Below are 25,991 nucleotides of genomic sequence, written 5' to 3'. Positions count from 1 at the left end.
GAAATTGATTGGATGGAAATGTATCCCAAATACCATATACAGTATAAATTTGGTTCAACAAAATCACTCCCAATCTCAGATATACATGCATGTCCCTTGCATATCTGAGGCCAACGGCAAAATTCATGTACCTCTCCATCCGGATAAGCACTTGTGTTGTGCGCATGTAAATTGGGGCCACAAGATTTGAAGCCGGATGAGTGCCTTTAGCACCATGCTAAAAACTGAAACTACTTTCAGTAATGTAGCAGTGTGTGGTTCATTGGTTCTATAGATGTTTGCACTTAAGATTTTGTCCAAAGTAGCTAGTGTGTGTTTCCAATAAATAGATGAACACATTTTAGCGATTTTTTTTTAATGTTTCTATGTTGGGCACCTATCTAGGGATGCAAACTCTTTTCTGTACAAGATGCAATGATTCGGGCATGCATGAATTTTTTGAACTCCCAGTGTAAGAGGACAAATCACCTTCTTCGCCCGATATGTGTTGGCGGGCAACTTATTAGGCCTTGGTAGGAGGTCCGTTAGGAGAGCCAACATGTCATTAAAACTAGCGTCGGACCAACCATGTCTAGCCTTTATCCTTAAGAGTTCAAGGACCGAACGTAACATGTTGTACTCTTTGTCACAACCCTTGGATTCTTCATATAAAAGCTCCCTTGCTTCCTTTTTAACTGTCTCAAAATTTTCTAGCCCTTTCGCGCTGGCAGCTAACACTTGCGGTTCTACGTGACGCAACATTTCATCCAACTCACCGCCTGCCATCAGAACATCTTCTTCTTCTTCTGCTTGTGTTGCCTCTTCACTCATGTGTGGTGTACCATACGCATGAGAAAACTCATATCCGCCACTCTCCTCACCACTACCAACCTCATGTTCATAAGCAACTTCCTCTTCGCGATGACCACCACCCTCACCATGGTGAAACCAAGTCATGTAGTTTTCTACGAAACCCCGAGTAATCAAATGTTCGCTGATGTCATCGATCTTTTCCTACACTCTCATTCCTGCAATCGATGCAAGGACATCGTATTCCAGTTGCTTTCTCCATATCCGCATTCTTCTTTGCAATCTCAATAAAAGTAGAAACTTGAGCGATGAAGCTTGGATCAATTCTTGATGTGTTGTACATCCATGCTCTATCCATCTATTACATAAAATGTAGTACATTATATAGTGTTAATACAAGGAGTCGAAATTCGATACAATGTAACTAATTTCCACCACATTGGGCCTAGGAATTCAATTTACATGTTCATTGTACTGACATCAACAATGATTTGCCCATATTTATAATGATAGCAAGCCTTTTATCTTGTTACTACCACAAGTGAAAATTATGTCTTCACTCTGAACTAATAGCAATGCATATAAATGTTCAACAACTCATATTTTATTCATTTCATCAAGCTAACAACAAGGCAAGGTTGACAATAAATTAGCAACCATTTGACCACAGGTCATTTGCCCATATTTCTAAAAATAGGCAGCCACATTGTTGGTTAGTATAACTGTTCAAGATTGAATCATGTCATTTCACATAAGTAAATCAAATTACATATTTTGCAGGAACATGTAAGCATGAAATGTGCATGATATTTAGCTCAAGATATCAATTTCCACGTTCTATATACATACTTCAACACATATTCACCCCTATTTGTTTTAATCCATGAACATGTACACATGAAATGTGCATGAACATATAAGCATGAAATAAATATGATACTTGTTTTAATCATTTCTTCATTTAGATGCATGTATCCTAAAATCCTTCCAACATCTACCTTGAAAAGCCGGTCAAGATCCAACTATAGTGTCTAAAGATCTACATCTTGTTAGAAACTATTTGAACATATAATCTCGCAAATAAACATACACATTGAAAAAGCATATTCATTTACCTGATTTTTTTTTATCAAACTTGCACCTTTGATGCGCTCACCGGTGGCCGCCTGTGAGATTATGCAGCGGCATTGGACTCATCACCCACCTTCCTTGTCTGCTCCCACAAGCCACGCCCCAACAGCAGCATTAGAGATCGAGCGAGCTTCCTCTGTTCTTGGTGCTGGTCGATCTGAAACAGAGAGCAGAAAGACGATGAGGTAGACGCCGCCTTATAAATGCGGACATTTACAGGGGCGGGTGTGACATCATGAAAATCTAACAAAATTAAATCACGCGCTAAATTATTTTTCCAAAAAACTTTTCATCGTTGAGCTCAAAATCCGCCTAAAACCCTGAACCCTAATTCCGAAATTTTTCTCTGTTCCAAACGTCAGATTTCCAACCCCCTGACCCCTTTCCCTGTGGCCTCGACCGCGCGCACGCGACCGCTGAGCGTGGCCGACCGGCCCTGCGGTCGTCGCCGCGATCAGCGCCGGCGCGAGTCTCTCCTCTCTCTCTCTTCTCTCTCTCTCCCCCTTTTTCTTTTTCATTTTTCATTTTTCATTTTTCCTTTTCTTTTTCCATTTTATTTTCCCTTTCTCCTTTTTTTCCTCTCCCCCTCACCTTCCTCCCCCCCTCTGCCGCTCTCCCCCTCGCGCTTGCCCAGCCCGCGCACCCCGCCAAGCTCGGCCACGCCCGCACGCCGTTCCTGCACGCGCCCCCCCCGGCCGACCTCACGCGCGGCCCGCGCACACACACGCGCGCGAGCACCGCCGCTGCCGCCCTCTGCCCTCGCCGCGCGCATGCGCACCGTTTGGCCGTGCCGCTCGCCGGCCGCCCCGATCCCACTTGCCTCTGCTCCCGGCCCCGCCCACGCACGCCAAGCACCGCACCCACGTGCGTTCGCCGCGCCGCCCGTCGCCTAGCAACAGCGCCGCCACGAGCTCTGCCCGCGCGCCAGCGCACGCGCGCGCACGCCGCACGCCGCCGCTGCCACCCCCCTGTGCTCGCCACTGCTGCTGCTCACACCTGCCCGAGATGTCTCGTCCCCGCTACGCGCCACCACACCCCACAGCTCGCCTCGACGCTCGAGCAGCGCAGCGCCGAGCTGGCCCCAAACGCCATTAATGGCGCCCGCAAGGCTCGCCGGCCGCAACCACCGCCTCGCCCTCTCCACCGCCTTCCCTGGTCTATAAGAAGCCCCTCGCGTCGCTCATCACCACCACAAACCACCTCCATCACTGCGCAGCTCTCCCCAAGCCCCCGAGCGCCGCCGCAAGCTGCTCTGCTCGCCTCCGCCGTCCACCGTGGGTGCGCCTCTACAGGCTGCTCCTGCTCGAGGTGGGTAGGGGATGGGAACCCCCTCGGCCTCCTCTCCGCGTTGCCCCTAGCCCTGGCCGCCGCCAAGCCCCGCAGCGTCGCCGTCGCGCCGGTCAGAGCCGGTCGCCGCCCTCCACCTTGGCGCCGCCTCTCCAGGCCACCACCACCCGAATCGAGAGGTGGAAATCACTTCTCCTCGTCACCCTCTCTCTCTTTCCCCTCCTCCAGGCCGCCGCCGTGCCCTGGGACGACGGAATCGGCCACCGCCGGCGCCCCAGACACCCCCTTCTCTGTTTCACGGGAGAGGAACGGGAGAGAGGTTGAAGAAGGGCTATTTTGCCCAAAACCCCCTTCCCTTTCCTCTATTCTATAAAGAGCCCTTCCACTCTTTTACCTTTTTGCAAATAAATCCCTGCCCTTTATTATATTCGCAAATAAACCCTTCCACCATAAAAGCACAATTTCAATTATACCCCTACACTTTTTCAGAGTGTCCCCGATGTTTTCAAAAATTACAACAAAGCCCTTGCCCCTCAAAAATATTTACAAAAAGGCCCTTGAACCCCCGCTCGATCCCTAAACCTCTCTGTAACCTATCATTTTATGCGCCAAACGACCCCCGATCGACCTAAAACTTTACCACGCCAATCCTAACATAGTTTTGGCCATGCCATTAGGAAATCGCCCTAAAATATTACTCCTATCTCCATATCTTAATTGTTTCCAATTCGAGCTCAACGATAAAACTTTTATTTCTTTTTCCTGATTATGTGTTTGTTCGTATGCGTCGTAGATCACGGTGTGAACGTGGGAGAACCCGTCGACGAGCAGTACTGTGAGCAAGCAAACGAGGACCAGTTCCGCGACCCCGAACCCGAAGGACAGTACTTCGATCAGGACCTCCCGGAAGGATTTGAAGATGGCAAGTTCAATCCCGCCCTTTGATGCATGTTTTGTCCTAGTTTTTATAAACACAACCTATTGGCATGTTTTACAAAATTGCATATGTTTTGCCTGCTGAAAACACAATTGGATAGCCACCCCTTGATTTGTTATAACCATTCCTTGACCACCTAGATTAATGTCTGAATGTGTTTTGTTTGGACGTTAATCGCTGCTAGAACGCTTAGGACCTTATATACAATACAACTTGTTTTATAAAGAAAAGGTGTGCGTGTGTGGGAAGGGAGAATAATGGAATTTCGAAAGATGAATTTAGACGGGATGGATGGCATTTCTGTGTGATTTGCCGATGGGTGTCCTCGTGCCTGTGTGGCAGAGCAAGGAAGGGCGATATCCATCTTGTCACATTTAAGGACCGAGTTGGTGTGTCATCTCACCTAACTCCACTATCGTGCAAACCACTCGACCGTTGTATGGGCAACGGCTTAGCATAAACCCCACTAGTTAGTCTGATAGCCATCAGGAGAGCTGAGAGCAACGGGTGATCAAGGAGAAGGGATTAGCTCTGTGTGACTTATGCCCCGGTTAAAACCTCTGTGATAGGTCAATGACCCCTTGGTGGATCCCGTGATGGCTAGTCAGGTCTAGCTAAGGTGGGTAATGGCTTTGTTGGGATCTACACCGACACTACGGTGTTCGAGCTATGGTACCCCGCTTGTGGATAAAGTTGCACACCTCTGCAGAGTTAAAACCTATTCGAATAGCCGTGCCCACGGTACTGGGCGAGTTACGGTGTGGTCACATAACTAGTGTTTCTTCTGGGAATGGATGGGTTGGCGTGAGTTATTTTGGAAGTGCGTCCGGCAGTTGTGCCGTGTGCTACGGCGGATGAGGAGTCCGGTAGCAACTTAAAACTTGGATCATGTGTGGATCAACACTACGTGTTACTTGGTACAAGAAAACTTGCTTTGAAAATCCTTTCTTTCAAATGAACCCCTACATAAAAATTCGCTTTCCGCAAATTAAACCCTAGCCTTATCCTTGATTTACCCTGTGCATTATATTCTGTTTATACCCCCTCCGTGGGTGTGGTTGGACTTGCTGAGTACGTTTGTACTCACCCCATTCTTAATTTTTACAGAGGAAGATCCAGACTTCGTTCCTGACGATGCTGAGTAGGGGTACCGTCCTGCACCCATCCTTGCTGTGGATTAGGGTCACCCGCAGGAGTTCTGTATGGCGCAAGACTCTGACGACCCCCTCTTCGTAGTTAATATCATCGTGTGGGTGTTAGTTGTTATTCTCGTGATAGTGGCGCTTCACTGCCTACTTCCACGTAGAGGTGTACAGTGATGTACCATCTGATGTAATAAAAGTGTTATCAGCCTCCTGGGACTGATAATGTATCACTTTTAAGTCTTCTCTTTTGAGAGGACGCTTCAGCGGGCGAGGTAGTTAGATGGCGGCTGGAATAATTTGCTCAGGTGAAGTTTTGAATAAAAAGAAGTTATTCCAACTGAGAACAAATCTCCGGTTACTCCCCAGTGGTGAAACTCTCTGTTCGTTAACTCGGTGTGCTTGGTTCGATTCTCACCGACACAATTTTTTTTTGGCAACACAGGCAGGCGGCATTGAAGCCCGCCCTTTTTTTTTGATACTTAAGGACTTTATTGAAATATCAAATACAAGATACAGAAATGAGGCGGTAGTTGCCCCAATGTATGCTTTGTAGAGCTAGATGGACATGACAAGGTGCCAAGTGATTAGCATTGTTACAAGCAAAAAGGCAAGCTGGAAGGTCAGCTTGAGATCTAGCTTGAGCCGCTAGATCGTGTGCAGTTGAGTTTCTTTGTCTTGGAATCTTGATGACAGTGAAGTTTGCTTGTTCAGAATTGCAGAGAAAATCTGCAATCAGTGGTCTTGTTCTCCAGTCAGCGGCTTGAGTGACCGGGTCTTGTTTGTGAAGGGTTGTTGCAAGTAGCTTAGAATCTGTCAAGTATTGCACTTGATTAATGTCTAAGGTCTTGATGATTCCTGAAGCTAGCGTTAGGGCATGTGTCTCAGCTTGTAGTGGATTCAGCGCTGAGTCAGTAACTGCCTGAATGAAGACATTGTTGAGTGTAGTTTGTTGTGCTCCTTGGATTAAAATTCCAAGGCAAGCTTGTCTTGGGTTCGACCTCTGTGCGTCTGGTGTGATTGCTGCATCCACATAGCATCTTGTTCCTGGAAAAAGTGGTAGCGTGTTGTTGTGTGGTGGTGCTGTATTTTGTGGCTGGGTGGGAGCAGAAGGTTGATTTTGCAACTCTTGTGTGATAGTGTGTGAGATATGGATGTCTGCCTTAACAGCATGAAGGACATGTGAAACTTTCCACTCTTTTTTGTTGAACCTGAGATTATTCCGAGCTTTCCAAAGGAACCACATAGTGGTAATCAGCCTCTGAATCTCCTGCATAGAGGTAGTTGGGGTGATGAGTGAGCTTACTTCTTGTTGTACTCCTTGTTGTCCTTGAGGGAGGAGGTCTGTTCTGATGGAAGGCGTTCCTGCAAACCATACAGCTCTAGCAAAATGACATGAAAAGAAAAGATGATTATCAGTTTCCAAGTTTCCACAACAAGCGCATTTTTCATCAATATGCTGGGAAAAGCGTCCAGCTCTTTGTCCTGTCGCCAACGCTTGCCTAAGAAGTCTCCAAGTAAAAGTCTTCAGTCTTGACTGCAATAAGCTGTTTCTCCAAATAATATTCAGAATGTGCAAGATAGGTTGTGGAAAGCCCGCCCTTGAAACAATGTGGTGAAAGTGAACCTGCTGTCCGAACCACACATCGAGCTTATCCATCCCAGCTAGCGCGCCCGCTGCTCCGTCCCGCGCGCCGCCGCCGCCGCCGACGGCGCCACCCTGGCATTTCTGCTCTCCCTTCTCGCCACCCGACACCGACGCCCCCGCCGCCGCTTCCGCCATCGGCGCCGCCCCCCCTCCCCGGTCGAGGTTCCGGATCCTTGAGCATGGCCGGCCATGTCCGTACCACCTTTCATCGGACCGAAGGTTCCGAGGCCGCCGGCTGAGAAGACGAGGCTTTCTCGGTGGCAAATTCGTCGCCAGCTCCGGCCGCCGGTTTGGGCCATCCTGCAGCGGGAATGGAGCCGCTGCAGCTCACCGTGGAGCAGATCTGTCATCAGGCCCATGCCGCAGTCGACGAGCATCCCCGTCGAGTCACTGCGGGCAAGGCCGTTGGGGCTCCCGCGCAGAGGGGTGCTGCCAGAGGTGCCCACCGTAGCTGCTCGCGCAACAACACTTCGGTCAGCGGTGGCGCCGGACAAGCGTGCTCCTACCCGTCGTGTATGGCCTTGCTAGGAGGCGTCAGCCGTGGCCGCGGCGCGTACCCTACGGCCTTGCACGGTCATGGCGGAGCCAGCTATGAGCGGCCTATGCACTCCGTCGGAGGCATCGGCTCTTCCATTCAAGCTCGAGCATGCCTTGGCGCGTCCCCTACGGCCTTGCACGGCCGTGGCGGAGCCAGCTATGGGCGGCCTATGCAGTGCGATGGAGGCGTCAGCTGTTCCATTAATCAAGCTCAAGCATGCCCAGTCGGCCATTGTTGTGCCCCCTCGTACGGTTCCCTTGGTGTACACACCTCCCGTGGCAACAACATGTTGAACATTTGGAGAGGCGGGTGTACAATGTGGCCACCCAGCATGGCTGCAGTGGACGGAGTTGCTGAAGGTGAAGAAGAAGATTATGAAGATGAAGTGGAAGAAGAAGATGATGAAGATGAAGCAGAAGAAGAAGATGCAGGAGTAGACGGCAACGGCAACGACGAGTTGGTAAGCGAAAATGAAATGTTTGCTTACTAAACTTCTTATTTACTGATTACAAGTACACCAATGTGGTCTGTTGAAACTGGTATGCAATGTTTTTTATAACACAATGTGCTATTTCGTATCAATGTGAGTAAGTAATTGATATTTGCCTAATCAAATGGCCTATTAATTCTTTCTTGTGTAATAGAACCGGTTTGACACGCCACATTGGACTAAAATGAACATCTACCACTTTTGTGATCTATGGTTGAGGGAAATGAGGATTGAAAATTGCCCCAATGGTGAAATGTCTCGAGTTGGGTTTCATAATCTTATAGAGAACTACCAGAGACTTGTTGGCTACTATCATTCAGTGCCTCAAATGAGGCGAAGATATTCCAAATGCAAGGACATGTATGTATTTTGGCGCAAAACACTAAATCATACAGGCACTACCATCGGCCCTTTGGGAGAAATTAGAGCACCGTTTGGGTGGTGGATCACGGCGGTAAATTTGTTTATACATGCTTCGGGCTCAATGCATTGGACGCATGATATAGTACTGAACTTGTGTGTTTTTTGAATTGCAGGGGAAACGAGAGTTTCAGATATTTCAGCACCGCAGTCCTTCGTACATGCAGTTGCTCATTGATATGTTCTCTGGGTTGCCAGTAGATGGATCGAGGTCATATAACCCTTTACATGCATACATGCAAGCTTCGGAAGCAAGAGGTGGCGAATCAGGTGATGTAGAAGGAGGTAATCAGATGATCAACCACATTACCAGTTCCACTCATAAAAGGGGGACCAGTTCTCGCGCAACGGGCAATAGTTCTTCGAAGAGAACCAAGAGTCCTATTGTCAAAGCTGTGATTGACCTCATGGAGAAGGCGGAGACTTGTTCAGAGAAAACAAGAGAGTTTGTGGAGTATAGGGCGCATGCAGAGTTCATGACACAAAGGCAGCTTATATTGGAACGTCAAAACACCATCTTGCGTACACAAAGGGAAGATGCTACAGTCCAGACAGGAGATGGCAGCTAATGAGAAGGCAGAGATTAGACAAGAAATAGAATATTGCATGGAATTGATAAGGGATACAGGTGTTGAGGAAACTTCAGATGAGTTCCTTATGGGATCCGATTTGTTTATCCAGGGCGCAGGCTACAGGACCCTCTTCATGGCCATTAAAACAAATGAAGCTAGACTATCGTGGTTGAGGAAGAAAATAGAAGAAAAGAGCAAAAGCGCTTCATGTGGACATTCTATGTAGACCTGCTGAGTGCAACTTTGTTGTGAAACGTGTAGTTTCAGTTGGGATCATTATGCTTTGTTGTGAAACTCTTAGTTTGCAGTGGTTCTACTTGTATTTGTGCTCATTAGGTCGTGAAACTTTATTTGTCATGTGTATGTGTTGTTAAACTTGTATTTCCCATAATGCTACTTGTTGTGTTGATTATGTCGTCTTGTGCAAATTCTATTTCCCATTATGCTGCATATATGTATGATGATTATGTCTTGTTGTGAGACTTCTATTCCCCATTATGCTTCTTTTATGTGATATTAGCTGTTGAATTTATTTTGAATTGCGATTTGACATTCAACTATTTTTTTTACTATGTCGAAGGTGGATTTTCTATGTGCCGAGGACATGAAGGTGCTTACGAACTTCATTGCAGAGGAGGATGAGGAGGATGAGCTAGGTGAGCAACAACACATCATTGTTAGCCAGAGAAGGGAGATTATGAAGGAGGCAGAGAAGTGGAACAACGTAATTGGTCAGGTTGCTTATTCCATCGGTACGCAATACTGTGACTCATTTAGAAGCAGTTGTTATTACAGATTAGCTCCGGAAAGTGGACAATCATGGGTCATGAGAACATTAGACAACAATCTATATTGCTACAACATGTTTAGAATGGGACGCCCTCTGTTTGACAAACTTCATGACTTGCTAGTGCGAGTGTATGGGTTACGGTCAACAAGGAATATGACATCTAAGGAGGCTTTGGGGATGTTTTTTGGACTGTTGGTCCCCCTGAACCAATTCGACAAGTTGAAAATTGTTTTAATCGATCAATGGAGACAATAACCAGGACTTTTAATAAAGTGTTGGAATGCTTGAACAAGCTTGCAAGTGATATCATTAACCCAAAGGATCGTGAATTTAAGATAATGCATACAAAGCTATATGATAGAAGATTTTACCCTTTCTTTAACAATGCTATTGGAGCCATAGATGGGACACATATACCAGTAGCAGTCCCAATGAATGAAGCTATAGTATATACAAATAAAAATCAGAGGAGGACTCATAATGTTTTGGCCATATGTGACTTTGATATGAGATTCACATTTGTTGCTGCGGGTTGCCCTGGCTCGGCTCATGATTATTTGGTCTTCAAAGATGCACGTAAAAAATATGGAGCCATTTTCCCACATCCACCTCTAGGTATGGAGAAGCTATTTGATATCTCCTTTTCTCTCCTAATTGCTCAATTGTCCAACGCACTTACGAAAAAAATTCATACAGGGAAGTTTTACTTGGTAGACTTGGGCTATGAAAACGAACCGGGTTATCTTGCACCTTACAGGAGTGCAATGTACACTGAAGACCCGGAAGAAAGAGGTTTGAAAGAAATATTTAACACAAATCATGCTTCGCTCAGAAATGTGGTAGAGCGGTCATTTGGAGTTTTAAAGAACAAGTGGAGGATACTGTTTGACATCCCGAATTATCATCAAACAAAGCAAAGCAAAATAATTGTTGCATGCATGGCACTACATAATTTCATTAGAGATAATGATGTTCATGATCCAGACTTCAGTATGGCCGTGTTTAGTTCCCTTGCAACATTTTTTTCAAAAGAATCTTACTAATTTAAAGTACTAAATGAAGTCTATTTATAAATTTTTTTGCACAGATGGGTTGTAAATCGCGAGACGAATCTAATGATGCTAATTAATCCATGATTAATCAATAATTAGCGGATGGCTACTGTAGCATCACTGTTGCAAATCATGAATTAAGTAGGCTCATTAAATTCGTCTCGCGATTTACAACACATCCATGCAAAAAGTTTTGTAAATAGACTTCATTTAGTACTCCATACATGTGTCGAAACATTTGATGTGATGTTTTTTTTTGTGTTTACGGGGTTTACGGGGTCGGATCTAAACATGGCCTATGTGTGATCGTGAAGACATTTACAATCCAGTTGTCCTACCACATAATGGACATGTACGACAATGCAATATTTTAACATCAACAACAATGGGTACATGGAGCAACTGAGGGATTGATGGCCTTTGGTTTGTTCCTTAGGACTTGAATGTATTCAGTATTTGTGTAACTGTAGTATCACGTACTTTGTAATAATCAAGACTATCCTGTGGAACTACTTTGTAATATATAATCATCACTATCCTGTGGAACGGAATTGGAAATCCCTAAGGGCTAGTTTGGAAGCCCGTAATCCCGCCGGGAACCCGGCCTTTTCCCTGGGCTGGAAGCCCACGTGGAAATCGGCCACGAGCCAAATCATCTCGCCATTTGGAAGCCCACGGAAAGGGTATATCTGACCCTATCCACCAATTTTCCACGGGGCAACCCTCCCGACCTCCGGAGGCCGGGCGTCGCTTCCCCGTCGCTCGCACGCGTCGCGAGGAAAAGCGGCGCCTCCCTCCGCCTCCGCCGTCGCCGCCACCCCTCTACCACCAGGCGCCGCCGCCCCTCCGCGTCCGGGCGCCGCCCCCCTCTGCCCTCCCATCGCTTGCTCTACCTCCGCCGCCCCTCCGCCGCTCGTCTCCCCGTCGGCTGCAACGCCACCACCCCCTCGGAGAACTCGATCTACAGTAGCGCCTCCTCCAGCTCGGCCGGCTCCACATCATATTCTTCTTGGGCACATGTGAGTCCCCACCCCCCATCCTGATTGAGTTCCTGTAGATCCTGTCCTTGCTGATCTCCAAGATCCAATTCTTGTAGTTCTTGTAGCAGCCGCATGCGGAACTGAGCATTCATACTATAGCTTGCTCTGGATAGAGATAGAGTTCATAGGTCAGAGGCTAGTGAAGTCACATATAGTTGCTAGATCAGTGGCAATCACTGATTGATCTGTTCTTGGTCATAAGGAAATAGCACGCATTGACTGGATCCATCTCCAAATTGTTTCATATATACAAGCAGTTGTTCTAGGTAACCTATGTGTAAAAGAAATCAAAATTCTATATGGCTATCCTGCCTGAAATCCTGGTGCAACAATACTGATAGACCTATCCTGCCTGAATGTCTGAAGATGATGTATGCTAAACAATAAACATTATTCATTGTAGCTTGAGAACTGAGATCATGTTGTGAGGATCCTGCTGAATTTTTCTGTGATATCTCTGCAGAGATTCCTACTGTGCTGCCCTGGTCAACCCGACTAAACATTGCAGTAGACGCCGCGAAGGGTTTAGCATTCCTCGACGCAGACAAGACGGTGATCGGTGAGAGTAGGTTAATTTTCGCAATTTCCCGTGTCAGTTTGATAAGCTATGAGCTACTTTAGTGTACAGTTTTAGTTATGTGAGGGTTTCCTATTTCATCATGGCCAACAATCTGCCATTTTTTGCCTAGTTGTTCTTTTTCTTAGGACCATAAAACTTACTGTCTGACACTATGTGATTGTCCTGTAGATTTAAATTCTGCCATTTATCACTGAATTTGACAAGAATGTAAATATCGAACAAATCATGCTATATTGTTTTAATTTTGAAATAATTCACTGTATCAAAAGCAAGACATAATAGAATAATAAATACTCCGCGTAATATTTGCTAGACCTAAAACAGTTAGCACTATTTTACTAATAAATAATATTATATATATACTTGAAAATGATGGCAGACCTTGCTTTGGCCATGGTGGCGGCAGTGCTTTTGGTGCTGGGGCCTGGGGCATGTTCCATGGAGTGATAATTCAGTTAGCCAGCACATTGATTTGATGGTATGGTGCTACAGAATCAGCCCTTGCTCTATTTAATTTAGTCTCTCTGTGGCTAAGTTCTGATAGTTATCCTCCATGAGTTCTGATAATGATTGTTGATCCCTTGTCGAGCAATTATCCTATATCCAATCATTTTTCCAACCAGCTCGCTGAAATGAGAGGTTTCAAGTTTCTTGTCACTGATGGGGAATCCTAGATACTTCATTGGGAATTTACCAAGCCTGCAGTTCAGCATGTTGGCAATTTGTTGCCTCTCAGGTATATTATTCTTTCTATTTTTCTTTTTGATCCGTCATGAGCATATGCAACTACTAACCTTGTGCTAGTTATCAAATCTAGCCTTTTTTTTTTGCTTCATGTCCTGCAGCAACTACTAGTAGAGCAACTACTATTTTTCTATACGATGCATTTGATCCAGAGCTAATTTTGTTTCCTTGTAGAGCGCAATGCATAGATTAATCCTTTTGATCTAATTTATATAGTATGTAGTTATGTACTGATTGCCTTTGCCATATCTCCTTTACTACGATATGCCTGTAGCGCCATAGTTTACTACTGTATGCTTGTCTCACCTTTACTACTGGTACACCTTACTTTCCTATGGTAATGGGCTTATCAAATTTGTACTGATCCTTGCTTCATGTCATGCAGCAGATACATCAAATTTTTACCTTTCCTGTGGTAATGGGGGTGTGAAGAAACAAAATGTCAAGTACTTCACGAACTGATCACAACGTAGAATGCTCATATTTTGCTAGATTTTGGATGTAAAGATGGAGAATTATGATTGTCTGATTTCATAATAAAATATCTATTTGTTGAAGAGACATTTTTTTAATCTTTCATGATCTTGTGATGATGCTGGTATCGGCCATTATATATGAGATATTGTCTTATTCATATTTTCTATTTTTTTTCTCTTGATTTTCCTGAATTTTTGAGATATTTCATTATTTTCTGAATTCCCCTTTTTCTAGTTTCCAAATGGAAACAGAGAAGCAAACCCCCAGAAGGGAAGGATCCCAGGGAAAGGAACATATGGCAAAATCCCCCTCGGGGGGTTGCTCTCCCTGGGTTCCCCTAACCTTGCTCCCGAACTAGACCTAAGTATTGCAATGGTAACTGCCCTAGCATGCATGTCATGTAAAATGAGGGTCGACGATCGGAACCACAGCCGAAGCGTAGAAATTGATTTTTATTTTTGACCGAAGTCAGATGGAGAAACCTCCATCCTATGTTTTTGTTTTTTTAATTATGCAGACTTTAATTCGCTTGCACGGGGAGTCGAACCTAAGTCTGCTAGGTGCTAGCGTAGAAATTAATTTGATCATCAATTTTTGTTCCACGGTTGCAATCAAACCCAGCACGATACATTGACAACTTACAGTAAATTAAAATTTTGAAATAAAAAACTTTTCAATGGTGAACACAGCTACTATCATTAATTTTTGGTCTTTTAAGGAGCAATGATCGTTCCTTTTCTTTTCTGTCGGTGGGCTTCGAATTAACCAGAGCGACAGGTTCCGGCCGCTCGCCACTTCGCTTTTCAAAAAAAAAAAAAAAGGCCGCGGGGCTCGAAACTGCGCGGCCGGGTACGGAACGGGAGACTTTGACCACCGAACTAACTGAGACTTTCGGTTTGAGTGGAAGAAACAATCTATTTATCTCATAAGCAAGGGCACCCTGTTAGTGAGTTACACAGGCGGGCGACATGTACATGCCCGCCCGTGTAGTTGGTGCGCCCTATAAGTCCGTTAGAGCTCAAATTTTGCCCAAGTCCCTGGTGCTGCAATTCTTCCGGACACCGTCAGGCTGCTGTCGAAAATTTCCGCCGCCGCCGTGTGCGCGCCGGACCTCCGCCGCTCTCCCCTTCGACAAGTCGCCACTCCGGCTACGCGGACTCGACCCGGACGGCCCCTCGCGCGGTGGAACCTCCGGCCGGTAGGTCCTCGGCGCGGCGGCTCGTCCCCATCGATAACCAGTTGGTCCTCCAGCTGCGCGTCCCGACCTCGGCCGTCCCCTCGTGGTGGTGGTCCTTTGACGACCTGCTACTCCGCATCCGGGTCGCCGCCCCGCCGCCGACCGTCCTCTGGGCCTACACAGCCACCTTGTCGGCGTCGTCGGCGTCCGGGCCTGCCTTCTGCGCCGCCTGAACCCACTGGATGACCGGAAGCCCTCCGCACGGAAAGGTATTACTGGATGACCGGAAGCCCTCCGCACAGAAAGGTACTACTTGGCAAACTGCATTGTGTACATTATATAGTTGGGGTTTGTCGTGGTGTGCAAACCCACAGCCGGGTGGCGTAGTGCACCCGCATAAACCCAGAGGGTGAGTACTCGGGGGTAGCTAGGATTAGCCCAATCTAGATGCAAGAACACGATGAACACAGCAGGTTTAGAGTGGTTCGGGCCGCCGGAGCATAATACCTTACGTTCACTGTGAATTGTATTGCTTGTGCTCTCAAGAGGTTGAGAACGGGATTGTTCGGAGTAAATCTGAGCTTGTGTTGTGAAAGTGTCCCCAGAGTCTCCAGCCAGTCCAGAGAGTCTCTAGCCAGTCCAGAGAGACTTTTGTGTGCAGCGAGCGCCTCCCTTTTATATCTCAAGGGAGGCGCGTACATGGTCGTTGAGTCCCCGATAGGTGGGTCCAACGATGTTGTATAATATAGCATACTGTACAGACATTATGGCGTTGCAGGCGACATAGATCTTATTCCTGGATTTCCTTGCTTTGCCCATGTGAATCTTCCGTCCGGCATAGCCATGCCCTGTCTTGTCGAAACGGCGCCAGGGCGTAGCTTGCGGCGTAGTTTGCCGTAGCCTGCCGCGTAGCCAAACGGCCGTGTAGCTTGCGACGTAGGTGATATGATGAAAAGATGCTGTGCCATCGTATCTATTTAATGCGGCAGACGGGCTCTGCGCGGATGCGGCGCATGCGGCTGCACTGTGTACCTCGGTAATATGCGGTCTACAGTGAGGCCTGACAAAAGCTGTCCCGCGTGCCGCAGCGGCAGAGCACGCCTCAACCACCCGCATTGAATGCGGTGGGTGGGCGAGTCTTCCAGCGGAAGACGCGCCCGCGCCTGCGCCTGCGGGACACGTGGCGCCCCCGGACCCCGCCCCGGCGTGGGAGGTCCAGGCGGACGCGGGAGGTCCCGGACCCCTATGGGGGGTCCGAGGCTTCGGCTGTTGGCGCGGAGCTTCCCCTCCTCAGGGACACGTGGCGTCACCGGACCCGTTCCCAGAGCGGGGAACGGATCCGGGGCCGTTGGCCCAGTGAGGCAAGAGCCGGACCCCTGGGGCCCGGCTGCTCCGCCCCTTAGGGCGTAGTTATGGATGACTACGCGAGTTCTGCTTTGCTGCAGTTGGAGTGGGTATCCCTGGTACAGGGTACCGACAGTGGCCCCCGGGCCCACCTCGGGAAAGGCCACGAACCCGCAGGTGGGGCCACTACTGTGATATGGCTCTGCATAACTTGAAGCCTCTAGCGTTAGACTGTGCGTGCTGCAGGAGTCTTGTCCGGCTTTGACCGTCCATCGGGTTCCCTACTGGCCCACCACGACGCAATGGCTCACTGACTCAAGGCCCCCACGCACAGTGGTGCGCCTAGTCACACGTACGTCGCTCGACACAATTGCCGCCGGGGTAAATGGAATTCTTTTCCGCCAGCGCGGTTCCCGAAAGGTCTGACTGAAAGCATCTAGGCCCCTAATTCGAGTTTTGGTAATTAATGACAACGGTTTGTGGATTAACGATTTCATTTGAGATGATGAGTATAGGTTGATCCACGGATGAAAGAGAGTTGGTTGTGAACGTATGGAGTTTTGGAGATGATGAGCAAAGCTCGGGCTCAAGGCAAAGGTATAAAATAGGGCTTTTGCATTTTACCGGTCACAAGGCGTTTAGTGGATGAAAAGTGACCGGATTTGTTGGATAGATAGCCGTACTATCAAGAGGGGTTGTATACTCATGCTTGACGGGTCTTTAATGCCAATTTGCTCAAAATGTCTAGTTGCATGCATGAGGGCTAACAGCGTTTTGAAAAGTTTCGAAAAAGACTAAGTTTGAGAGCTGACTGAGTAACAGCGGACAGTCTGCACCAGAGGGGCGGACAGTCCGCGCCCATTCCAGAGAGCTTGCAGAGACTCTGGTGGGCTGGCGGACAGTCCGGCCCAGGTGGGCGGACGGTCCGCCACTATATTTCAAACTTGTACCAGAGAGGTTGTTTCTCTGGTTTGGGCTTCAAAGTTGAACGGCGGACAGTCCGCCCATGGGGCACGGACGGTCCACCGGCTACTCTCAGATTTGTACCAGAGAGGTTGTTTCTCTGGTTTGGGCTGATAAGTTAACCGCGGACGGTCCGCTCCTGAGGCGCGGACGGTCCGCAGGCTAATCTCAAAGTTGTTCCAGAGACGATGTTAGTCTCTGGTGGTGTGGAAATCTTAACTGCGGAATCCGCCCCTGGGGCACGGACGGTCCGCCAGGGCTTAACGGCTAGTTCTGACACGCATTAAATGCACTCTGACTCACTGGTTTATAACGGCGGACAGTCCGGTTTTTGAACCGCGGACGGTCCGCGATTTCGCAGAAAAGAGTGTAACGGCTAGTTTTTGGAGGGATGTCTATATATACCCATTGCCCGGCCTTTGGAGGGCCCTCTTGGCCATTTGGACAGCATTCTTGACATCTTAGAGCTAAGGCATCCCTCTCTCACACACACTTGCTTAGAGATTGCATTCTTGAGAGTGTGAGAGCTTCCTAGTGCATTGCATCAAGAGTTTGAGCTTTGTGGCATTAGGGATACTTCAAGCAAGCGTCATCAACTTGTTACTCTTGGGAGTTGCTGCTCCCTAGACGGCTTGGAGAAGTGGATTTCGTGGAGCTCCTCCAAGGAGATTGTTGAGGAGCCCCGATTTCGGTTGTGAGAGGTCTTGTGCTCACCTCACCGGAGTGGTGAAGAGCAACTCTAGTGGAATCGAGGTGTGGAGCGGTTCCTTGATTCAAGCCAGCTCAAGATCAAGAGGTTCTTGATAGAGGAGTGGTTGATTCTTGGAATCCACCTCAACGTGGATTAGGGGTGACCGGCAAGTCATCGACACCACGGGATAAACTCTTGTGTCAAGCTTGGTTACTTCTCTTGCTCACTTTAATTCTTGTTTTACTTTGAGCAATTTACTTTACTAGAGCTTGTTTTGCTTTTTGTCACCCTAGGTTGCAAACCCATCTAGAGATAGAAATAGCTTGACATAGGGCTTTCCTTTGTCACTAATTAAATTTCTCTAGTGTTGTTGGCTTTAGATTTTAAACCGCCTATTCACCCCCCTCTAGTCGGTGTTCTTGATCCTACAAGTGGTATCAGAGCTAAGTACTCTATTAATTGCGGATTTAACCATCTTGGAGTAGAACAATGACTAGTGATCATGGAATTCATGGTGGGAAGCCACCGTTCTTTGATGGAAACAATTATGATTATTGGAAGACTAGGATGTCGGCTCATCTCAAAGCCATGAGTAGAAAGCTATGGAGAGTAGTAAATGATGGATATGTCATTTTGGACCCAAAGAGTTTGACACCCCTAGATGAGGAAAATGAGACACTAAATGATCAAGGGGTTAATGTGCTCTTTAGTGCTCTTGATGTGAATGAATTTAATAGAGTCAAGAGCCTCACAAATGCAAATGACATATGGAAGAAGCTCATGGAAATTCATGAGGGCACATCAACTGTGAAGGAGGCCAAGTTATATTTGCTTAAAGGGAATTTTAGTGAATTCCCCATGAAGAAGGATGAGACTATAGCCGAGATGTTCAACCGGCTAAATGACATTGTGAATGACCTCAAGGGACTTGGATTTGAGGTACCGGATGAGGATTTCAACCACAAGTTTCTTAGATGTCTTCCGGAAAGATATGACACAATTGTGACCTTACTTATAAGATCAAATGTGAAGACCGCAACTCCCACACAAATATTGGGAGAAATTCTCACCCATGACATGTTCAAGAAATCTCAAGATGAAGCTCATGGTGGAGAAATTGATATGAAAAAGAAAAGTGTGGCATTCAAAGCTCAAGATAGCAAAAATGAAGAAGAAAGTGGATGCCAAGAAGAAGAATCGGATGAGGAGATGGCTCTCTTTGTCAAAAGATTCAATAGAATGATGAGCAAGAAGAACTTTGGCAAGAGAGGTCAATCATCAAGAAAAAATCCTTTTGTGGACAAGACTTGCTTCAATTGTGGTGAAGTAGGTCATATCATTGTCAATTGTCCAAACAAGAAAAAGGACAAGAAAAATGATGAAAAGAAGAAGAAGAAGTTCATCAAGAAGAAGAAGAATGGCCAAGCTTATTTTGTTGAATGGGATTCCGATGCAAGCTCCGATGATGATGATGATGATGATGATGATGATGATGACAAGCCATCCAAGGGAGTTGCCGGGATCGCCATCAAGGAGGCTCCATCACTCTTCTCTACACCACATTGTCTTATGGCAAAGGGTGGTGCAAAGATACAACAAGATGGTGAACTTGATGAACTTTCATATGATGATCTTGTTGAAATGCTTAATGATGCCGATGAATTCATGACTAAGGAAAAGGCTAAGTTGAAGGACTTGAAGTTGAAGTTTACTTCTCTTCAAGATTCCTATGAGGAGCTAAAGACTTCTCATGAGAATCTCAAAGAAACTCATGAGAAGCTTGAGGAAGCTCACAATACCTTGCTTGATCATAAAAGAAAAGCAACTTTGAGCATTGGTGTTAGTTGTGATTTAATTGATGATAAATCTTGTGGCTCTAGCTCTACTAGTTCTTTTAGTACCAAAATTGATAACCCTTCTTGCAATGAATCTCTCATTATGGAAAATGATTTGTTAAAGAAAGAGGTTACTTGCTTGACTAATGATTTGAGAAAATGCTATGATAGTAGAGCAAAGTTTAATCATTGTTGGGCAAGCCAAAAGTTCACCTTGAACAAGCAAGGGTTTGGATATATTCCTAAGAAAGGGAAGAAGGCTTTTGTGCAAACCAAAACTACTTTTGTGAAGAGTAGTGGCAAGCCATATTGTGAAAAATGCAAGAAGGTTGGTTATGTTGAGAAGAATTGCACCAACAAAAAAGTCATATCCTTTGATTCAAGTTACATGCTTATGAAAAATTCAAATGGCAATGTTAGTGCAAAATTTGTTGGGATACCTATAAATGGTGCTAAAAAGAATGCCATTTGGGTGCCAAAAGTCTTGGTCACTAATGTGGTCACTAACGTTCAAGGACCCAAGAAAGTTTCGGTACCTAAAAGAGTTACTTCCTCTTTGTAGGTGAATTACAAGTCCGGAGAAAGACATTGGGTGCTTGATAGTGGATGCACTCAACACATGACCGGAGATCCAATGATGTTTTTCTCTCTAGATGAGAATGTGGGTGGTTATAGTGACATCATCTTTAGTGACAATAGCCGGGGCAAAGTCAAAGGAGTTGGTACAATTCCTATCTCAAGCGATCATTCTCTCTCAAAAGTATTGTTGGTTGATTCTCTTAAGTTTAATCTCTTAGCGGTCACTCAACTTTGTGATTTTGGATATAAGTGTAGTTTCACTAAAGATGATGTTGTAGTGACTAGCTTGGATGGAAAAGATCACATCTTTACGGGATTTAGACATGAGGATGTATATCTTGTGGATTTTGCTACTAAAGAGGCAAACTTGTCCACTTGCTTATTCACTCAATCATCCTTGGGTTGGTTATGGCATAGAAGGCTTGGTCATGTTGGCATGAAGCAACTCAACCGACTTTTGAAGCATGATTTAGTAGTTGGCTTGAATAATGTGAAGTTTGATAAAGATAAGCTTTGTAGTGCATGTCAAGCCGGAAAGCAAGTTGCAAATACTCATCCCACTAAGAGTGTCATGTCAACCGAGAGACCATTGGAATTATTGCATATGGATTTATTTGGTCCTACTACATATAGAAGTATTGGTGGAAATTGCTATTGTCTTGTGGTAGTAGATGATTACTCAAGATATACATGGGTTTTCTTTTTTCATAACAAGACCCCATATGAGTTGCTCATTGGATGGAAGCCAAATATATCATATTTTAGAGTGTTTGGTTGCAAATGCTATATTCTCAAGAAGGGAACTCGGTTATCAAAGTTTCAAAGCAAATGTGATGAGGGTTTTCTTCTTGGATATTCATCTAATAGCAAGGCTTATCGGGTCTACTACAAAACTCATGGCATTGTTGAAGAAGCATATGATGTTGAGTTTGATGAAACAAATGGTTCTCATAATGAACAAGAAAATCTTGATGATGTGAGAAGTGATGGTTTGAGAAATGCAATGAAAAATATGTCAATTGGTGATGTTTGACCAAGAGAAGAAGATGAAGATGAAGATGGTCCTTCTATCTCTATTAGAGTTAATCCTTCAACTTCTATCTCAAATGATCAAGCACAACAAATTGTACAAGATCCAAGTAATAATGATTCTCAAGTACAAGATCAAGTTGGTTCATCTAGTGCGCCTTCTTCATCAACTCAAGAACCCATTATTCCTCAAAGGATTCATCATGTTCTTGCAAAGGATCATCCGGTGGATCAAATCATGGGTGATATTAGTAAGGGTGTCCAAACTCGATCTCGCATTGCTTCATTTTGTGAACATTATTCTTTTGTATCTTTTCTTGAACCTAACCGTGTAGATGAAGCATTGAGAGATCCGGATTGGGTGAATGCTATGCATGAAGAATTAAATAATTTCACCCGGAATCAAGTTTGGGATCTAGTTGAGAGGCCCAAGAATTATAATGTTATTGGCACTAAATGGGTCTTTAGAAACAAGCAAAATGAAGATGGAATGGTTGTGAGAAACAAGGCAAGATTGGTAGCTCAAGGCTTCACTCAAGTCGAAGGTTTGGATTTCGGTGAAACCTTCGCTCCCGTTGCTAGATTAGAAGCTATTAGAATTTTGTTAGCTTATGCTTGCTCTCATAACATAAAACTTTTTCAAATGGATGTGAAAAGTGCTTTCTTGAATGGCAAGATTAGTGAACTTGTTTTTGTTGAGCAACCTCCCGGTTTTGAAGATCCAAAGAAGCCAAATCATGTATACAAGCTCTCTAAAGCTCTTTATGGTCTTAAGCAAGCTCCACGAGCTTGGTATGAAAGATTGAGGGACTTTCTTATCTCTAAGGGCTTCAAAATTGGTAAGGTTGATACTACTTTGTTCACTAAAGATATTGGTAAAGATTTTGGTTCACTAAAGTAGGTTGATACTACTTAGTTTTTGTGAGGAATTTGGTGAAATGATGTCTAGGGAATTTGAGATGTCCATGATTGGTGAATTGAGTTTCTTTCTTGGACTTCAAATCAAGCAACTCAAGGAAGGCACCTTTGTGTGTCAATCAAAATATGTGAAGGATATGCAAAACCAATCAAGACTCCTATGGCCACCAATGGGCATCTCGACCTAGATGAGGGAGGTAACCCGGTTGATCAAAAGCTTTATCGTTCTATGATTGGTAGTTTGCTTTATTTGACCGCATCTAGGTCCGACATCATGTTTAGTGTTTGCATGTGTGCACGATTTCAAGCCGCACCTAGAGAATGTCGTTTGACCGCCGTCAAAAGGATCTTGAGATACTTGAAATATTCTCCTAATATTGGCTTATGGTATCCCAAGGGTGCTCATTTTGATTTGGTTGGATTCTCGGACTCGGATTATGCGGGGTGCAAGGTTGATAGGAAAAGCACCTCCGGTGGTTGTCAATTTCTTGGAAGATCTCTTGTTTCTTGGTCATCAAAGAACAAAATTCCGTGGCTCTTTCAACCGCCGAAGCGGAATATATCTCGGCCGGAAGTTGTTGTGCACAATTGTTATGGATGAAGCAAACTCTTCTTGACTATGGTGTGAAATTTGATGAAATTCTCCTGTTGTGTGATAATGAAAGTGCCGTGAAGATTGCCTCTAATCCGGTTCAACATTCAAGAACCAAGCATATTGATATCCGCCATCATTTTTTTAGAGATCATGTGAACAAGGGTGATATCAAGATTGATGGTATTGGCACGGATGATCAATTAGCCGATATATTTACCAAGCCTTTGGATGAATCTCGGTTTTGCAAGCTAAGAAATGAGTTAAACATCATTGACATCTCAAATGTGGCTTGAAAACTAGCACATGTGGCATATGGTTCTTTCATGCACTCTTTCTTTCAATTTTCTGAGTTTTTGAGGTATTTTTGAGCCATTTATGAGTTTTCATGATTCTACTCGATTTATTTTTGAATTCTTGTTGAAACTTGCTCTTATGAGTCTTTTGAAGGTTTTCATGCAAGATTTGAGATTTTTGGATTTTTATATGAGCAATGATCCCAAATTGGAGTTGGAATTGAGAAAATTGGCAGAATTCAGAGTTGTCAGATTTTTGGTAGCGCGGACGGTCCGCGGGCAATAGGCGGACAGTCCGCCGTTCTTGTGACTTGTTCACCAGAGACTCTGCAGAGAAGTTCTTAACCGCAAATTTTTACCGCGGACGGTCCGCCAAAAGACCGCGGACGGTCCGCCTGTGTTGGGCAGAATTCGCCACAGGCAGTTTTCAGTCGGGTGTCAGTGTAAAGATTCACTGGCGGACGGTCCGCCAGGATACCGTGGACAGTCCACGACTGGACAGAAAGGTGGGGTCGGCCAGACTTGACTTATATTGGATGTCCCTCTCACAATCCCCACCAAACCGCACACATCACCAAAAGGCTCTCTCTCTTTCTCTCTCAAGCACGTGGGGGAGACGACAAGGTCAAGCCTTTTTGGAGTGGTTCCCGGACGGTCCGAGAACATCCCCGGACTCTTCTCAAGATTGTGCATCATGTCCTCTCGGTATTTTGATGAATCCCTAACTCTTGTTCTTGGTTTTCTTTATTGGAAAGAGTTAGGGTTAGATGCTCCGATCTATTTTTGGACCATGGACTCTTGAAAATACTTGGGGGATCTTATTCCTAGTGATGAGGAGATGCTTTAGTTATAATTTGGTTGGTGGATTTGAATCGAAACTCAAAATATGGAAGAATCAAAGATGTGGGCGATTTTGTGTTCCTGCGCAGAACAGATGGGTCGCGGACAGTCCGCCTGCTGGACGCGGACGGTCCGCCGTGGTAGTTCATGAACCGCGAACGGTCCGCGTTCAGAAGTGCGGACGGTCCGCTAGTATTAGATTTTTCAGATCAGTGCTGAATTGAATTATATCATTAAGGATTGATCCTATGATTTTAGTAATTGTTCTTATGGTTAAATCTTGATCTCAGGCCACCCCGGAAGATCATCAAGGCCACTGCTACTAAAATCAAGAAGGTAATGACTTCCAAAAGACAAAGAGACAGTGATGACTCGGATGATGTGGACTATGCTCCAAATGTCAGTGAGATGGCTGCTGCATCTTCAGTGGGAGATGTTGGTGATGAGTCTTCAGAGGAAGATACTGAGGGGGTTGATAATGATGTTACAGATTTGATGGGGCTAGATCTACCTAGCCGACAGTGGACTGCAGAAAGCTATGCAAATGCAAGAGCAGTGGATCAGTTCAGCTTGCCTCGTGACACCAACATTCTCTTCTTCAAAACCGAGGTACAAAAGGATGTTTACTTTGGTCATCTAGTTAAGATAAATGTATTCAAACATCAGACCATTGACCTAGGCTATATGAGACAACAACAAGTCATGACTGATTAAGTAGATAGATTTCAGCAAATGGGGTTAGCAAATTTTTTGCAGCATAGGTGTGATTGGAATGAAACTGTGATACGCCAGTTCTATGCCACTCTAGAGATCAACATGGTTGAGGAAACATTTAGGTGGACAACTGGCAAAAGAACCTATGGTGCTACATTTGCACAGTTTGCTGAGGCAAACCAATTGGATTATAATCTCATCACTAGTGAGCAAAGTGTGAATGTTGTGTTAGAAAACTCTCTAGATGAGAATGACTACCCCATGTTTTATGAGCCTGCACATCTTGGAATTGCTAGAAGTTTTGGGGGCACTCAGGGTCTGAGGCATCATCCTGCAGTGATCAATAAGATTGCTAGAGTCACATTCATGCCTAAGAGTGGCAACAAGGACAAGATTAGAGGACACTATTGGAATGTGATATCTCATGTCATGAATGGAAATAGGATAAATGTCATTGCTCTTATCATGGATCAGCTTGCAGATTTGAGGCTTAACATGGAGATGAACTTGTATTTTGCTCCATACATTATGTCCATCATCAAGGTTAAGACTAGCTTCAGAGGGTTATGTGAAAGCAAGCACACTCCTTTCAGGCCATTCAAGAATGACAATGTTTTTCTTTTGAGGCCTCTGACTCCTTTCCCTGGAGATGATATGGATGCTGAAGCACATGGGCAAGATGATAGTGATGATGATGCTCATATGGGAGCAGCTGCAGCTCAGCATGCCATGCCACCACCGCATCCTCCAGTACAGCAGCAGTGGGCCCCTCCAGCTGGCTACTTTGACCCATACTTTGCATCCAAGCAGGAGAGCATGTCCTCTCAGATTGCGGGGTTGACTAGTCAGATGCAGAATCAAATCAACCTTAACTTTCAGAACATGCAGCAGCAGATGCTCCAGCCCATGATGGCTCAGATGCAGGGGTTTCAGGAGAGTTTACACTCAGATATAGCAGCTCTTGACTCACGTTTTGAGGATTTGCCCTCTTCTGAGCAGTTTGAGCAGCTTGAGCAGAGGCAGCAGCAGCTAGAGCAGCGATTTGATTCTTTCAGCACAGCCTTCAAAGGGTTTTCAGACCACTTCTACTCGATATTTCCGGCTCCAGTGCCGCCTCCAGAGTTCTACCAGCATCAGCCGTTCTACCCACCACCACCTCTTCCACTGCCGATGGATTGACTTTCTTGGCAATTGATGCCAAAGGGGGAGAAGGAGCTTTGGAGTGCTTGGATCTAGGGGGAGCTCATGGACTTCTCATGAAGATCATTCGCTTTCGGCTTCCGCTTGCCACTCATGCGTATTTGTGTTGAACTATTGCTTTACATATTTATGTTTGATCGGTTTGAGACTTGTGTTTGGATTTGAACATTTGGTTT

General features: G+C 45.5%; 1 protein-coding gene and 1 long non-coding RNA gene across 5 annotated transcripts; both read left to right on the top strand.

The window, feature by feature from the left end:
• The first annotated feature begins 6,901 nt into the window (after positions 1-6,901).
• On the top strand, positions 6,902-9,406 carry LOC120694165. Of its 3 annotated transcripts, none has more exons than XM_039977338.1 (3): positions 6,902-7,932; positions 8,117-8,416; positions 8,499-9,406. In XM_039977338.1, the coding sequence occupies exons 1-3, from the start codon at positions 7,246-7,248 to the stop codon at positions 8,949-8,951; spliced, it is 1,440 nt and encodes a 479-aa protein (XP_039833272.1). In that variant the 5' UTR covers positions 6,902-7,245; the 3' UTR covers positions 8,952-9,406. The 3 variants fall into 3 exon arrangements, 2 of the variants coding, with proteins under 2 accessions (XP_039833272.1, XP_039833273.1); XR_005683360.1 differs by lacking the exon at positions 6,902-7,932 and adding an exon at positions 7,971-8,011; XM_039977339.1 differs by lacking the exon at positions 8,117-8,416 and having other exon boundaries at positions 6,904-7,932.
• A 1,659-nt stretch (positions 9,407-11,065) lies between these two features.
• On the top strand, positions 11,066-13,737 carry LOC120694162. 2 transcript variants are annotated; one of them, XR_005683358.1, is made up of 5 exons: positions 11,066-11,815; positions 12,300-12,395; positions 12,796-12,894; positions 13,040-13,152; positions 13,546-13,737. It is a non-coding gene; the product is annotated as an uncharacterized LOC120694162 (long non-coding RNA). The 2 variants fall into 2 exon arrangements; XR_005683359.1 differs by having other exon boundaries at positions 11,203-11,815; positions 13,549-13,737.
• Positions 13,738-25,991: the final 12,254 nt, after the last annotated feature.

This window comes from Panicum virgatum, unplaced genomic scaffold (assembly GCF_016808335.1).
Source record: "Panicum virgatum strain AP13 unplaced genomic scaffold, P.virgatum_v5 scaffold_3800, whole genome shotgun sequence".
NCBI lineage: Eukaryota > Viridiplantae > Streptophyta > Magnoliopsida > Poales > Poaceae > Panicum > Panicum virgatum.
This window is presented reverse-complemented; position numbering and strand designations above follow the sequence as displayed.

Excerpts from the sequence above, each read along its gene's own strand:
- LOC120694165 (XM_039977338.1), top strand. The coding sequence starts at position 7,246 with ATGGAGCCGCTGCAGCTCACCGTGGAGCAGATCTGTCATCAGGCCCAT. Across the intron at positions 7,933-8,116 it reads GCAACGGCAACGACGAGTTG|AACCGGTTTGACACGCCACA; the intron begins GTAAGCGAAAAT and ends CTTGTGTAATAG. Across the intron at positions 8,417-8,498 it reads TTGGGTGGTGGATCACGGCG|GGGAAACGAGAGTTTCAGAT; the intron begins GTAAATTTGTTT and ends TTTGAATTGCAG.